This window comes from Rissa tridactyla, chromosome 3, assembly GCF_028500815.1.
Source record: "Rissa tridactyla isolate bRisTri1 chromosome 3, bRisTri1.patW.cur.20221130, whole genome shotgun sequence".
Lineage (NCBI taxonomy): Eukaryota > Metazoa > Chordata > Aves > Charadriiformes > Laridae > Rissa > Rissa tridactyla.
Window position 1 is genome coordinate 66264418 of NC_071468.1, and position 17300 is coordinate 66281717.

Here is a 17300-nt window from a genome sequence, read left to right on the forward strand (position 1 = left end):
TTTCCTTACTGAGTAATAAACTCTCAGCAATTCAATAACTGGCATTTGTCAGCTGTGTTTAACTCGGGGCACCTCAGCTGAAACAAAACTTATAGGAAGACCATAATAACATTTTCATCTTCACTGTGACTGAAGTGAGTCAAGTAGCGTGGGGAGCTGCTGTTTACTGCAAATGCTTGCCTTTATTTAATGTACTTTTCGTTTCTTGTATATAACAATCACATGATTGTCATTTCCACCTGCATGTTTGCTAACTGGGATAATTTAGTGGCAATAAAAAGCCCAGGTTAATTTCCCAGCACAATTAGTTTAAAGGCCATCGTGACAGTATGATAAGAGGATGAAAAATGGATGTGAAAATCATTCCCTTCTGCCTGTTTCGTGTGCCCAGCTTCAAATTGTCAGTTTAGCTGGGGCACAGCCACAAGCAGCAGTGCTTCCTCCCACTGTCCAGAGGGAGACCCAGGCATGGCAGAAGAAAGGGAGGGAGGCCAAGGGACCAGTTGAAAGGCAAGCCCCTTCTCTTCTCCCTCTTGTCTCCAGACTGTGCTGGACTGCGGGAAAAGCCAATCATATCCACCATGCTCATCACATACTTCCTCTATCTTGAAGATGTCTCAGTCTATCTTATTTCCCCACAAACTCTGGTAAAACAGTGCCACATCTGTTTTTTTCTCTCCTTGTTTCAGGCACCGCCCTCTTAGCTTGTCCATGGCCACACCTCTTTGTTTCAGATTCCCATCGTCCTATAACTATCCTTTTTGTCCCGTCCTCATTCTCAGGGGTTTGTGCTGCACTTTGCAGTTGCGACATGCCAAAAGCCCACCTTTTTCAAAAGCCTGTGTGACTTTGCAGGCAATGACATCTCCCAAATGATTTTTTTGACTACAAGCAGTTTGAGGTCGTGCTATGCTAAATGTTAAGTTCCATTCGCTCACAGGAGCACGTATAAGGAAAGTTGGTGTGTGACAGGTAATGCCAGAAGAAAAGTCAAAAAGCAGTGAAGTGAGGGGACCGAGAAAAGCAGGACACAGAAGAATCTATCGCTCTTTTGTATCTTTTGTTCTGTGTCAACAGAACAATTTTAAAAAAAATTTTTATTTGCAGTCTGTCTGACTGCAAACAGAATTCACCTATTCTGTATATTAGAAGTGAGATGCATTAGCTACTTGCTTTTCACATAAAAACATTCTCTACTGACTATATGATAAAAAAAGTTTTGAAACATAAAATCTTCCTAGCCATTTTCCCCACGAAAAATTTACATTTACCCTCATACCATGACCTGTGAAGGAAAAGCATTTTAAAACAGCCAACTCATTTTCTTGAGGCTGTCTTCTAGATTTCTTGCACTATTGGTGTACGCATCTATTTTTTAATTGATGTTATAAACTATCATTTTATTTATGCCTACACAGCTTCCTGAGTAACAAGAACGAAATATAAACCAGATCAGAAAACTGGATTTCCTAGCCCACAGCTAATGAATTATGTGAATTTAGTTAAAACTGATTTCGGACACAACGTGACAGAAATTTGGCTGTCTCTTCTAGAAGAAAGGTTGAAAATATTTCACTAAGTAAAAAGTCAAAAGTAAATATTTTATTGTGTAAGCAAACTTAGGACAAACATCATTTTCAGCACATAATTTAACAGAAACAACATTCCAGTCAAATTAGCTAGTTCGACTCAGTGCACCAAAGGATGAGGCAATCAGAACTGCGTCCTCTAATTCAACTTATAATTACTCAACTAAAAGCAAGACCAGAGATATATACTTGACAGTCACTCCAGACACTACCAGATGAATATGCGGAGATAAAGTGCAACTATTCCCTCACTCGGTCAGCTTAAAACTACACATCCAACCAACACCCAAATGGAAAATGAACTGATGATTTCCTTCATTAGCTGTCAACATTGCCATCAACAAAATCTCCATTCTTTCTATCTGTTGCTAATGAGCATCAGCATGCCTATGCTATCAACATCAAAACCTTCTAATTTCTTACTCTAAATTGCACTGGTTAAAATCACACTCGCATCTGTCATTTTAGTGGCCAGCCCAGCCCAAACCACGACAGGTCCTTTTAATCTCTTACTCTAAATCTCACTTGCTAAAAAGGAAAATTAAAATACTCACTTTGGCTACATTTGCTCAGAGAAATGGACTGACAGAGTGCTCATAAACAAAATCAGACATAATTACTTATCTCTATTACAAAGAAATCTTAATCTACTTAGTGGAAATATTGCTCAATTTGTCTCCACCTCTCCCCATCCTTGCTCTAATAGGCAATCAGTTAATTTTCCAAAAGGAAAAAAAAAACAAAACCAACCCAAGGAATGCCCGCCAGCTCCCCGCAGCTTTCCTCTCCCCGCGGCGGCAGCCGCCACGCCACAGCCCGCCGCGCCTCACACCGCTGCCCACTTACTGATTTTTTCCTCCCCTCTGGAGAAAGGAAAGCAGCAGAGCTGGCCCATGGCATCTACCGCTTTAGCTTCTTCCTCGTCCTCTCTGCCCGCACCTCGAGCCAAAGCTGTAGATCAGGCTGCAGTCCGTGAAGAAATTGATTATTCTGCTCTGGGAGCCAGCGGGAGACCGGGAGTGAGCGGCAGGCTCCGCTCCGCCCCGCCCCGCCTGCGCCCCGCCTCCGCCCCGCCGCCCCTCGGCTCCGGCGCCGGCTCCGGCTCCGGCACGGGCACGGGCACGGGCACCCCCAGCCCCAGCCCCAGCCCCCCTCCAGCCCGCCTCCAGCCCCAGCCCGTGCTTTCCTCCCTGCCATGGAATTTGTCTTAAAGACAGCTGCCCCATCTCCCCTTTCTCGTCTTTCTGTTAGAGGAGGGATGGGCACTTAAAAAAAAATAAATAGGCACCATTCGGCCACCTTAAATAAAGCAGCGGTCGTTTAAAAAGTCTAAGTGTGGCTGTGTGCCCTCTGCCACCACAGCTGCCCTCCACTTCACAAAAGTGTGCTGAGAAAGGGGAGAAAATATGGCTAAGTATATTTTAAGTATATATTTTAAGTATTTATACTTAATAAATGGGCTCTCCTTCTTTCCTCCGGAAGCAAAAATGAGGTTACAAGACTAAGCAAGGAAAAAACTGCTTAAGCCACTGGAGGAGCAGCAGCCCCAGCAAGAGATGCTGAGAAACAAACTGGGATTATTGCTCTCGGTTCGGTGGGAATTTGCTACCAACTTCAGTAGGAATAGAGCTGGTCACCTGGCTTTACTCCATAAAAAACTTATGAGATGCGACACCAGTAAAGAGTAAATTAGTGATTTAAGATGAAAAATAATCAAAGACGGTCCTACAGGGATTAGTACTAGCCCCAACATTACTCAACACAGTCATTAATTACTTGAAAGTAAATAAGTAATAAAACACCTAAGAGTGGAAGTTTGGCATACACAGTGGGACAGGACAGCAAATGAGCACAGCCTGTATGGCTTTGGCAAACTGAGTCTATTCATCCAAAGTATGTAAATAAAACGAATTGTGAAGACATATATTTTGTTTAAGTCTTCTTGTGTTCACCAGAACCAAAACTGCTTGGCTTCCTACCTATGTTGTCTTGTGGTTCATTGAATTTTTAAAAGGCATTAAACAAACACTATTTGCACGTACATAGGCTGTTAGCTATCAAAGCATCCTTGCAGGGTAAGTATATTGTGAATATCCCAGCTTTCACTGCAAATAGCTGTTCTGTTAGACAACAAAGAATGTGCATGAGCTACACGGCTGAGAAGCAGCTCTTTGGTGTCCAGTGAACTCATACTGAAGACTGACCCATGGAAAGCCATTCATAATGACAACAGTCCCTGCAGGTGCCTTGTGCCTCTTATAAGTTGAGCTCATACTGCAATCTTTCCTTCATCGTCAGAGTTAATAAAATCTCTCTCTTCTATCCGGATGTGTATTTCTGTTATCATGTAGATATTTAACATTTTGAGACTTCTACATCTGTTTAATTTACCAGAAATTTGTCAACAACTTTCAAAGTTATTGTTGTAATGGACAGATAACACCCACACATACACAAAACATGATCCCACAAGCCTTCTATCATTAGGCTAACAATGAAGGAGCGCAGATATACATAGAAATCGTGGGATCACTGTCCAGAAAGTCTGCACACCATTTCCTGTCCAGGAGATCCAGGCAAACCACAGTGTACCACTGAAAGATCATCTGTGTGCACTGGAAAAGCAGCCTTTCATGGCTGCAGTCAATTTGCATTTGAAAATAATTTTTTTACCTTCAGAATGTAAAAAAAAAAAAAATTCAGAAGAAACCAAATCCACAAATACTCTCCATTAAGTCCTAATGTTGCACACCTTCTCTGGTAATACCTGCAGTCACTGATAGATTTTGAGTACCCATTGAACATAACAGAAAGCCTGTGGTAGCAATGGTTCTTAACATACGATATTAATATGAAGGATGGACAAAGCTTGCACTTTTCTTTATCACGCCAATAAAATAAATGATAAGGCTTAGATGAAATTTTTTTATATTCTTGTTTATATTCTAAAGACTAATATTTACAGTTGAAAAAAGAATCCATTTAACACAAAATGAGAGTAAGAATTCTGCTACTATTAACCTGCACTTTGTAAGTGTTCTAGTTAGTATATGACACACTTTCCAGAAAAGAAATAATTTAATCAGTGGCAGAAATTCTCCAGAAAAATGTCTAGTGCTTCATACTCAAACTACTATTTGATTCACCAAATTACATGTTGGTTTTCCTAGATGTAAGAATCTCAGACTGGAGAATCCTATGAATATTTCATACTTCTTATAGAGATAAATCAGCTTATCTGAGAAGAATGGGTATAATATATTTAACATATTTGTAAAGCACTGTTCCTTATGAAAACAGAATTGTCTTTAAGCTAAGTACTATTCCAAAACTAAAATGCATTAAAATAAGGTTGGCAGGTTGTGATTTTTTTACTTTTTTCTATCACTACTCTGTTATTAACAATAATTAAATCATCTAATATTTTAAGAATTATTACCTTCCAGTAGAAGAAACAAAAAATCAGGACGGTATACAAGTTTTTAAAATAACTGTAACAGTTATTAAGTTCTATATTCATAGAAATTCATTTCAGCTGTGCAGTTGCCTCACTTGAGGAGATGCTGTCAGCCTAACCAAGAGCAAAAAGAAAAGAACATGACCCATATTCTACAACATAAGTGAATTAAACATGAATACTACAGGGCATAAGTAAAGCCAGTCATCAAAGCACAGAGACTATTTCTAAGAGTGAGCAGTATCTTCCATTCTGCTCAGGATCAAAACAAGAACACAGGCCATATCTTAGGCAAGAAAACAAATATTCTTCACCATGAAAAGTTAAAAAAAAAATCAGGAATGTTCAAGTAATACACCAAACAATAATATACACTTTTCAGTTTCATATAGGCATTATCTCCCTCTATATAGACAGATCACATCTACGTAATGAATACAAAATTCCTGGTGCTGCCGTCTTTTGATAAGCATGTTTTACAAAGCAGCACAAGAAGCACAAAGTCCTCTTGTACTTAAAACCAAGCATCCTTCTGTTAAAACATGCAATAACCATAGTTCTTACTGATTGCTTTCTAAGCACTCCTGGCAATTCATGGATGTCAGGTTGACAATATTCTATTAAGCTATTCTGGAATAGTCACAACCAGTGACAGACCTCTTTCATCCATCTACAAGCTGTATTTTAGCCCAAACTAACAAAGTACATAAGCACAAATGTGGATACAGAGAAGAAACAAAGGATTCAAGGAAGTTCCTGGCCATTTAACACAGGCCAGCTCAGCGTATGTCCTTTAACGTGCAAGATGAGGGTAAGGATCATGAAGTCAGTTGAAACCTCCTCAGCTGGACAAGGTCCATCTTAAGTATCTGGGCATACATTCTCTGAGAAAGGTGGGCCTGATCACATTTGCAGTGCTTCACTAGCTCAAGGCCTGTAGTTTGCTCTGTTCTGACATCTCTTGAAATTCTGGTGAAATACGCAAAGTACATTTTGACAGATGTTACAGCACAGTGGCAAAGCTTTCAGCTGTTTCAGGCACGTTAGAGTGACTGGATATAGAATTATAATAAGTCTAGCCATATGAGGCCTAAACAGCCGAAGTATTATTAAAAATGAACAAGCTCCAAGAGGCACTGGTGTGTATTTTGTTGGGAGGCAGGGAAACTGGAGGGCATCTTGGGATTGAAGCTCAGGGGTGGAATTTTTCCAGGTAAGGAATGTCAAGGTGCCATCCTTTATCAAGGATAGTTGTCTAGACTAGCCAAGACAAACTGGTGCAAAACCAGCAAACAGGACTACTGGCCTCCACCAAGCAGAAATTACAATTTTGAATCTTGGAAGTGTCTCTCTTCAGAGCAGATAAAGACTAAGAGAAACTAAAACGTATTCCATATAAGCAGAGGCAATTTCAGTCTTAATGCTCCTGAATACTGTTCAGCTGATCCAGAAGAAACCTAGCAAAGCTTTTTTTAGATGATGCTTGTGGTGCAAATTATGTAAAAAGTGGATGAGGAAGAAAAGCTGATCTGCATTTCAACTTAAAAGTATTTCTGCACTCAGAACCTAAGCTGTTCCCAAGCCTATGTATATGAACACACATACATACAGAGTGCAGAAGACAGTGCACCACTGTGTTTTTTTGGGAGCACCTACCAATTCAGAATTACAATCTCCATTTAGAAGAAAAAACTGGGATAAACAAATCATCTGTTGGACTTGCCAAAATGCAAACATTTTCCTACTGTGTTTGACAGTGTGGACTATGCTCCCATTTCTTTCTGATATGTGGTTTGTAATGCAATGTGTAATTCTATCAAATTTTCCATCGTGTCCTGAAAACACTTCCAATTCAATTTTTTTGAGAAAAAGCTTAAATGACCAGATTAAATTAATTTTAATGTATTTGATTTTCTTATTCTTCAATGGCTTAAGAATATTCCTAGAAACATGTACTATAAAGAAAAAAATGATACTGAGTTGTCATTTGCATTCTAAAATAGAAGTGCCTATTTTAGCTACGCTTTTTTAAACCGCATTAAAATACTTCCAGGGAAATCTCACCACTAATATGTGTTTTACAACACTGCCTTCTAGAGAGAAAATCCTGCTCCTATTCATTGTAAATCACTATTTCTGTGAGTTCCATCTGCTGAATGCACTGTATGTTTTTCGCAATGGCTGGGACGCCGGCCATGGATATGCCTGCCTTCTATTTTAAGTGCAACCTCAGGGCGAGGCTCAAGACCAAATTTGCCAACTGTCCAGCTTGTTTACCCTCAGGAATGCATTCAGTGCTGTGTTTAGAATAAGCCATACAGCACCTCTGGGTGAAAACCCCAAATATATTCAAGCTCTGCAGAGTACTCACAGGGTCCTTCTTTGCAGAGTGGATGTGGCTACCTGTGGTGCGTATGTCCCAATGTCTCGTATCCCATCCCATCCCATCCCATTAGAGCCAATGGCAAGGCTCTAATGACTAGGTTCTAATATCTAAATTGGTAAACCTTTATTTCCAACAAATTATCACTACACTCTTTGCCTTTTTTTAAGAGGACTTCCATTTTTTGGCTGAATGTTGTTTGACATATTTACTGTCGTGATTAGATTCAGCCTTTTTAAATGCTTATTTTGATGAACAGGAAAACCTGGCTACCAAGACAAAGTAGTTAAAGGTCTGCTTTTTTACTTCCTTCCCTCGCTCTCCATTCAAACATGACAAATTTTTTACATGTAAATAAAATGCAATATGAACATAGCACATTGAGGTTTTTTTGCAATGTTTATATATTATTGATCACATTATGTTAAAACTTGCTTTCTAGAAGACTGAGAGTTGTGCACAACCTAGAAGAACAATTCTTCCTTAAAAAAAAAAAATCAAAATTAATTTTCCCCTAGAACAAACAAATTGAATAAACTTTTTTAAAAAGAAAAAAAACCCTTAAAATAAATGATGACTACTAATATTCTTTCCCTTCGAATTCGTCAAGGAAGTCAGTGAAATGCACTGACACTGTACTGCAGTTTTGCGTGTCAGATCTGATAATGCCACTGACCCCAGTCAGTATTTTATTGCTGATGTATTGCTCTTCATTACCTTTCTACACTAGAATTCTTCTGGGATTTGGAACATGTATATAAATAAGCTCACTGAATGTGCCCAAAATTTAGCTGGCCTAAGGCTGCACAGGGAGGCCCTGATTACAGTCTGCTTTCCATTCCTGTTGCAAAACTCCTCAGTATTGCAACTTATCCCCAGTCTCCTCCATTTGGAGCTTCAGAGCCCAGATTTGTTAACTTTCTGAGAATATTACAAAGCTCCTTTTCTCCTTCTTGTTAAAGCTGCTGGTGAGAATGCAAGTCAGGACAGGGCTGAGATTTAAGGTAGTCCTTTCTGTAAAATTTTCATTTATTGAAGAGGTACTTGACACTACAACAGCAGAAGGCTCCTTAAATACGTATTTTTACAGTCTGAAGAAAAAGTAATTGTTGAATAGGCAGATGCCCTATGCTCTTTGAAGTTCTGAAAATCAGTAGTAATAGGTTATTTCTGCTAACTTTCTGGTGAGAACAAAACCCCAGCATTTTACATAATTTTTTCAGTCTTTTGCCATATTATTCTGGTATGCCAGTGAAAATGTGGTATTTGGTGCTGTGCAAATAAATACTTAGCATTAAAGAACAGAAAGTGAAGGACCCAATGCTATTTACCATGCATTACAGCTATGTTTTTAAGACTGTATCAAAGGCTTTTCATGATTCATGGGAGGAAAAAAGGAAAGTAGCATGAAGTCAGCAAAAGAATTCATGTAAAACTTAAATTTAAAAAACTACAATTAATAAGGTTTTGACATTGTCAGCTGATAGCACTTGCGAGATTGCTGCACCTTAATATGGTTCACTGAAATCTGCCTGTGTGCTGTCATTTGCTTTAGTAAACTGTATAGCTAGCCAAGGAACACACCTTAACCGATCTGTTTGTTCAGATTATAAAGAAAAAAATATTCTGAAAGAAAAGGATTAACTCTTGACTCCCTTTCCTTTGAAATGGAACGGATTGAGAGCAGCCCTGAGGAGATGGACTTGGGGGTGTTGGTTGATCAGAAGCTGGCAATGTGCGCCCACAGCCCAGAAAGCCAACCACATCCTGGGCTGCAACAAAAGCAGCATGGCCAGCAGGTCAAGGGAGGTGATACTGCCCCTCTACGCTGCTCTCCTGAGACCTCACCTGGAGTGCTGCATCCAGCTCTGGGGCCTTCAGCACAGGAAAGACATGGACCTGTTGGAGAGCACCTCTCCTATGAAGACAGGCTGAGAGAGTTAGGGTTGTTCAGCCTGGAGAAGAGAAGACTCCATGGAGACCTTATAGCAGCCTTCCAGTACCTAAAGGGGGACTACAGGAAAGATGGGGAGGGACTCTTTATCAGGGAGTGTAGTGATAGGATGAGGGGTAAAGGTTTTAAACTGAAAGAGGGTGATTTAGATTAGTTATTAGAAATAAATTCTTTACTGTGAGGGTGGTGAAACGCTACCACAGGCTGCTCAGAGAAGTTGTGGATGCCCCGTCCCTGGAGGTGTTCAAGGCCAGGTTGGTCTAGTGGTCTAGTGGAAGGTGTCCCTGCAGGGGGGTTGTAACTAGATGATCTTTAAGTTCCCTTCCAACCCAAACGATTCTATGATTTTATGATTCTATGACTCTATGAGTCTATGAAATAACACATTTCACCTCAAAACTTTCCAGAAAAGGAATGTTTAGATTTGAATATATCCTTAAATATGTCCTTTTCTTTCACAGACAAATGTCCTTCGAAAAGATCAGCCATAGTGGGAAGAAGGTCTGTGAAGGGCGAAGGAAGAGAAAAGGATGCTCTGACCAGTGACCAGATTCAGTATAGAGAATCCTCAATTTTAAATGCTTGACTGGCACACACGTGAAACGTGCAGGAAGTCAGAATGATTACCAAGATTGATGCCCAGAGGAATTCTAGCCTCCTCCGTGCCAATGAGATGAGAAAGCAGCTTAGTCTTCCAAGAAGTTCATTCTCCACCATTGCTAGGGCTTTGACCACTGTCAGCAGTCAAAACATCTGTGTTCCATGCCTGCACCATGCACCTGTGAGACTCCATAGAACATCATCTTTTCAACATACCTAAACCAATTCAGCTCGGCAAAGGGCCAGGTAGGCTAACAGCCCACGCTACAGCAGAGATCAGGCTGGACTATGGAACCACATCTGGCTTTTATACTTCACGCAGCTTCAACAGCTATTTTTCAGAAATTCATCAGTCTCCACCCTGAGTTTCAAACAGAAATCAAGTATGGACCCTTTAGGCTGCCCTCTTGTTTGAATTGTTTTATCTGATTTATGTGCAGCACCATGGCTTTCATCAGAGATGCACAATGTAATTTAAAGCAGTATGTATAAGGTTAAGCCCGTATCTACCCTAGCTAAAACTGATACACGGAGTACAGTCTTTTGCAGATAGCAAACGTGCTAAACTGTTAAGCTCTGCTCTGAGTATACTGGTTAAACCAAACTTATTTCAGGAACAGCTTTGTTCTCAGTCCTTTCTAAATAGACAGAAATGGGGCAATGGAAAATATAGCCCACATATTCTAGAATATTGTAAACAGTCTAGCAATCATTTATTGACTGTAATTTTAAAAATCTTTTCTTCCCTTTTACAATTTTTTTCTTGCTATTCTATTTTACACCATGAAAAGGAAGGGGAAAACAGCATGGAATTCAAAATGTTCATTCTCACAAACAGGCACGAAAAATGCATTCATTTTTCATGTATCTTTGCAGCAAGTGTACTGAATAACCTGCATTTATCATTTGCAGGTGACTCCTTAGCATATCTATGTATCTACCAACACATCATAAATCCATTACCAAAGGATTTAAATTTGGATAACTGTTGGTGTAATTTTAACTAACAGGTATTACACTGCCACAGCTGCGTGTGTGAATCTATCCGATTCATCATTGTGAAGAGAAATGCCAGATAGTCTCTACTAAAAGATCAGGACGGGCAGTAACACTGACTCATTTCTTATGGTATTCTGTTCCAAGGTTTTCTTGAGACCAAAGCAGAAAACTCATTCTAAATGGAAAGGAGAACTGGGAATGCCAGCCAGCTTTGGCTTTCTTGGATGACTGTGAAGTAAACTCCTTTTGGTTAGTCATACACAAATTCTTGTTATTCCTTTCATATATTCTCAGAAAAACCTAAGTAACACAAAAATGATGTTCTTCCTCAAAGTTAACAGAAACTTCTGCTGGAACCCAGCCATTCTTTTGCTACAGACCAACAACCTCCTAATTTTAATATTGATTTAAACAAATAGTTCTGTGAGTTTTTCACTGGCCTGCAATTACAGATGAGATAAAATACTAGAGTTCATGATAATAATGTAAGCCTAACTATACTACTTACCCAAGAGACTCAAACATTAACGTATGTTTAACATAAGAATATACTTATAGATTTAAAATTAAAATACATGCTGAAAATGCAAAATGAAAACTTAACTCAAACCAATAGGTTATTTTGTAAGTTACTATGTATAAGAGTATCAGCAATTAATCTGAATGTTATGTATACCTCAAAGAAGTAAAAAGTAAAGTAAGAACAAGTTAAGCAAAGCTTGTGCATTATGATTTTCTATCACATCTCTACAAAAAGATGTAAAAGTGATATCTACTTAATATGAAGTTGGTAACACTGAAAGTCCTCCTAGAAATCTAGGGAGTCAAAAGTGAGCTAACAGCTAGGAGTGATTTACTGGAAGGTTCTCAAAAAACCCAGCTAGCACTACACCTAGAAGACTTCCTCGTATCTTCATCTAGAAACATGTTTATTGTCTTTCAGTCTCAGTTTTTAAGATTTATAACTATGAGGGAAGTGCATTCTGGAATTTTAGTTTCATATATGAACACCTATTCTATTTGTACAAAAATTATATAATTTTGAGAAAAATATTTTCCTTCTTAAAAAGAAATTCAAGAATTGGGAGCTTTGTCTGAGATGCCTGTATTAACTGAGTACAACATAAGTAACTGAGTGGGCATTCCTACATATTTCTTTACTCCAAGGACACGGTGATATTTCTAAAGGTCAAAAAAAGGGAAAGCGATTCTGCATGTGCTGTCAGAGTAAGCAGAGGATACAATATCTACTAAGTGAAACGACAAATTCTTTCTCCCCTCAATGTATTGAGAAATACTTCTTTACCAAATGTACTCATGTATAAACACGCTTTAAAAGAAGTAAAATGGTTTCCTTTGTTCGCTATGGATTCTATTTATTTCCATAAAACTTCTGTGTACTGTACAAAGTCCCTCCTAGAGAAGGGAAAGAGACATTTGTTTTCATCCTTAGCAATGATTAATACGTTTTGGACATAGGAGAAATCACTGGTTACAACTTCAGTATCTGCTCTGATTTTTAAATTGCTGTTTTATACTAACTGATAAAATAGGATTTACCTATTTATTTTAATTACAATGTTAAACATGAACTTTTTATTTAAGTGCTAATGAAGCTTTTATGTAAGAATGCAAAAGATAGCATAGCTTGAAAAATAAGCTAGCAACACGCAACAATCAAAAAAGAGGGTCCTTTAAATGGACGTTCATAAACACGTCAGTATATCAGACCCTCCAAACTGTTTTCAAAGAAAATGAACATTTCAAAAGAAAAGGAACATTTTGAACAGGCTGCCCAGGGAAATGTTTGAGTCACCATCCCTGGAGGTATTTAAAAGATGTATAGATGTGGTGCTTAGGGACACGGTTTAGTGGTGGACTTGGCAATGCTAGGTTAACGGTTGAACTTGATGATCTTAAAGGTCTTTTCCAACCTAAACAATTCTATGATTCTATGATTCAGTGAAACATGTACTAACAATACATGGGAAAATTAACATCTTGGCTGTTAAGTCCAAAGCCTATGATGGGGAATCTGCTGTGCAGCTTTGATATATGTCAGGGTACCATACGAGTCCCATAGTCAAAGGCTGTCCAAAACCACATTTGTTCAATGCTTTTCTGGTGTGCTTTTTCTTAAGCTCCTCCATGTGAACACCACCCACTTCTGTGGCTAAATTGATTAAAAGGTTTCCAGCAAGAAGAGCTGCTTAAAAGGAATGTTTTGCATTACCTCACAGTAAAGTAAATACTGTGAGTTATGCTATGTAGACATGCATGCATGTGCATAAACAGAAACATGGAAGCACACACACACACAGACATACATACCTACATATATATATGTACTGGTAATTTGTCTCTGATGAATACCAAAAAAACACAAGCACCAAACAGAGCATTTAGACAGGAGTGTTGTGTCAGCCTCCAAAGACTGAATAAAACCCACATATTCTACTATTGTCCAGCAGTAGAAGTAGTCATGTTCAGAACTGGCTCAATTTGAACTGCCTGGGATCCATCTACTTAGCATCCAGAAACTAGACACTCCCTTTCCTTTATCAGCCACAAGATTAAAAGTCCAGTGGGCATTTTAACATTGTGCTTGTGACCTCCTTAAGACTAGACACTCCAAGAAATAATCACAGCATTACAGAGTCTGACTCGGGGCAGGGGGCGCTCATTCTTTGGCCCTATGAGATGTCAATTCTTTGCTACTCAGAAGCTCCTTGAAGGAGATTCCATGCCAAGCTGCTGGTTGTGGCTTTTCCAGCCTTTGGGGGCTTGAATTCCCCCAAGCTGGGGGAAGAAAAAAGCCCTGATGTCCAATTTGAGTGGGAATTGTAATCAAACAATACATGTAATAAGTATTTCCTCTTCAAAATAAAAAAAGTGAAACATGATTTAAGTACCCATGTATCATCCGCAGAGGATACAGGGCTTTGGATCCCAGTAGGGTGAGATGCCTAACTCAAAAATCAAAGAAAGACAGAGGTGTTGATACAGTGTTTTGGTGGGTGCTTCCCACTGGCTTGTTCAATGCAGCATTTAGTTCAGCCTGCAGTTTCTTGACTCTGCTCTGAGATACTGGACTCTGCACACAATTGGAAATGGAAACTTCTCATTCTAGGGCCAAATTCCTACAAAAGATATTCACCTAAAACCTTTCTTTGACGTGTAAATTTTGTTTATACACAAAGATATATAACAAACCCCTCCTTTAATACAAAACAGCAGGACTTGTCAATATAATACACCTATCAAATGCTATATAATACACCTATCAAATGCACTTTTCAGTCAGGCAGATAACACACATTCAGTCCATGTGTTGTATTTCATGGCACAAAAGACTGGACCAGGACTGTGGACCAAAGTCTGTTTGGAAAACATCCCTTAAGAGAGAATCTGTAGAGAGAATTCTTACTCTAATGGCACTAACAGCAGAAAGTTATTAATATAATTGCACTGATGGACCATTACATTTGAATTTGCACAAATGTAAATTTGCATTGAAAAAGTTTATACTTGTGACAGAATGCAATCCCTTACAGATTCTTCCATTAAAGAAACCAATAAAGACAAAAGTGTTCAAATAAAAAGGCAATAGTCAGAATAGCTACCACCACAAAAGATAAACTTATTAAATATATGCATCTGACTAATTCCATGCGTTTGAGCATTGCAATTCATCTAGAGTCTAGACAAGAGGACTGCTAAGTAGAAGCTCAAAAACATTCAAATATTCAAAAATATTTTGTACTCAACCACTGCACTCTACTGTATAATTCTTACCTTCAAATCTACTCTACTATAGAGCAGTATTCTCCCCAAATAATATTTTTTTCCTTAGAATTTCATTAGGTAACCCTCCCCAACACTGGCTCTGTACCACTGAAGTCCCAAACTAAGAAAGAAGTGAAGAAAGGGACTGAAAGTGATTGGAGAGTTTAAAATTGAAAGGGCAGATAAACAATCAGAAAGAACTCAATTTTTAAAATCTCTTAGCCCTTGTTCCTCATAAGCAACCTGGATAATTACAGCATCATGGTGAAAATTGGTGATATAAGCCAACAAAGGCCCCATGAAATAGAGAAGTGGTAAAAATACAGATGATTCTTTATCAGGAAATAATTCACAATAGTTTAAAAATAACTAAGGCATTACGATTTACACATCTGTATTTCAAATTATGGATTTGGGCTTACTTTGAAATACATGTTTGTTATCCCTACAATAGAAAGAATTGTATTATAATATTTTAAACTCCATTTGGAGAAACAGTATGTCTTCAAGTGTTTTGTGTTCTTCAAAATTAAGAAAAGCTATCCCCAAGAACATAACTAACCACTAAGTACATTCAAACCAATCCAGGTACTGAATTATGAAGAAAGATAAACCAGATGTTCTGTATATTTGTGAAAATAAAAAATATATATGAAAAGCTCTGACTACATAACTAGAGAACTACAAGCCAATTGGAAGATGTAAATGACTGAGGTAACAGATAATCCAGATTACGGATGGTAATTGAGTAATTTGGAGATTAGCATCTTTACATTTTAGGTACTACATCAGGAAAGGAAATTATAATGTATAGAAAATGGAATTCACTGATAATGAAGATCACAAAGAATTCAACATATGCTTCTAAAAGAGTACATCCAAAGTAGGTATATTTGCCATGCAAAATGATTGCTTTTACTTGCTTTCATGTGAAAATAGCATTTCTAATATTAAAGATACGCTAACGAGCCTCCTCTTCTGTGAAAGGTTATATAACATCCTAATCAAATGATGTAAATTTTTAACAGCCAATGCGTTTTGTGTTTGAAATACGACAGATAGGAATGGGGAAGAAAAACTATAGGGCTTGCCTGCATTTGAAAGCTGAAACAGATTAACACTGGCTGGGAATTTTAAAATACTAAGAGTTGTTTCTGAGCAATTCCATATGTGAATGCTCTTATTTTGGAGTAAGAGTGCTTTTTTCCTGTTCAGCTTGACCCACTTTCCAAGTGTATATAATTAGGAACAGTTCTATGTGTAAGAAGGCCTTTTGTTTGTTCTCTTGATTAAAGCAATAAAATTCGGTATCTAGGGTTTCTGATTCAAAACATCTTAAACATTTTAAAAAAATAAACAAGCTATAGAAACAGTGTCTAGGTATTAAAATGCAATTGTTGCATTTTCACTGCTTCCCTAAATGATTTCAAAGTTAAAAGTGTTTTTAAACAGTCTTCAGTCAACAATTACTTTCTGCTGTAATCCATAGGCTGTGGATGGTTACCCAGAATCCTTCAAGACAAATCTGCTCTTTGCAAAACACGAAGTTACAGCAGAGGTTTTTAAAAGCGTATGCCAAATTGTAATGTCTCAGCACTTCAGAAATCAAGCTATTGACCTAAAGTAAAACTATGCAGTCTAGAGAGGACAAGAGGAGCTCACTCTTCCCATACTCAGAGCTGACCTAAATCCAGGTGAACAGAATCTGTGGTGCCAAGTCAAGTTATCAAGCTCAGCACTGTGCCAAGCACATACATCCAAGTATCTGCTTAGAATGAAAGTGGTGTAAATCCACTTTGACTCAGAAAATACAGTGTAGACATGTTTAGAAACTTCAAAAATTGGAAGTCTAAATTCAGGTGCCTGTAAGTATGTCTAATGAGTACGTATGCATGTTTGACCTAGGCCTGGCACCACAGCTTTGGCCACGTAAGTCTCCTCACCTACTGATGCTTATGTAGAAATTAGTACATAGCTAAACACTATAGCATCAGCCCGGAGACGGCAGCCAACGCTTCAGAAGCAGGAAGAACAGCTTCGTTAAGCATTGTCATCTCCACCTGATCCCATGTGCTCCTTGTCTGTTCCACAGCACAAATAAGCAGCGTACCTTAAACCACAAAAGTAATACCACATAGTTTATGTCATGAGCGGTTAACACATTTAATCTTGCAATGGAACAGCGGAGGAATGTTCACATAGCATGAAAGGCAGCGTAGAAAATTTATTTCTTATGCATTGCTCAGCCATTTATTTTCAGCTGTAAATGGCAAGTTTTGGCACTGTTCTGCTTACAGTGGTAAATTTTCATGCTGTGAGGCAGAGGGATTAAGCCCAATGCTGGACTGTCCACAGCTGGATGGCTGATAAATAAGGCCCCACAGGCAGACTCAGATGTAATTCACTAAGAAGAAATAGAAACTCTTCTTCACCTATGAAATAAAACAATACGTTTATGAATTGTATGTTGCATCCTCCCAGAAAGTTCTCTATACTGCATGAGTATAAAGAACCAGCTATTCATACCCAACA

At 38.5% G+C, this 17300-nt stretch overlaps 1 protein-coding gene across 11 annotated transcripts in view; it reads right to left on the reverse strand.

Moving 5' to 3' along the window:
• The window catches only part of AKAP7 (A-kinase anchoring protein 7), a 95075-nt gene that overhangs the window by 26579 nt on the left and 51196 nt on the right, over window positions 1–17300 (reverse strand). The window contains exon 8 of one of the 11 annotated variants that reach the window (XM_054196298.1): window positions 4606–6015. The exons of 9 other annotated variants lie outside the window; for them this stretch is intronic. In XM_054196298.1, the coding sequence (XP_054052273.1) occupies window positions 5969–6015 (47 nt within the window). In that variant the 3' untranslated portion in view covers window positions 4606–5968. Of the gene's footprint in view, window positions 1–4605; window positions 6016–11924; window positions 17201–17300 lie in introns of those variants that run through there. One more of the 11 variants, XM_054196297.1, reaches the window with a different exon arrangement.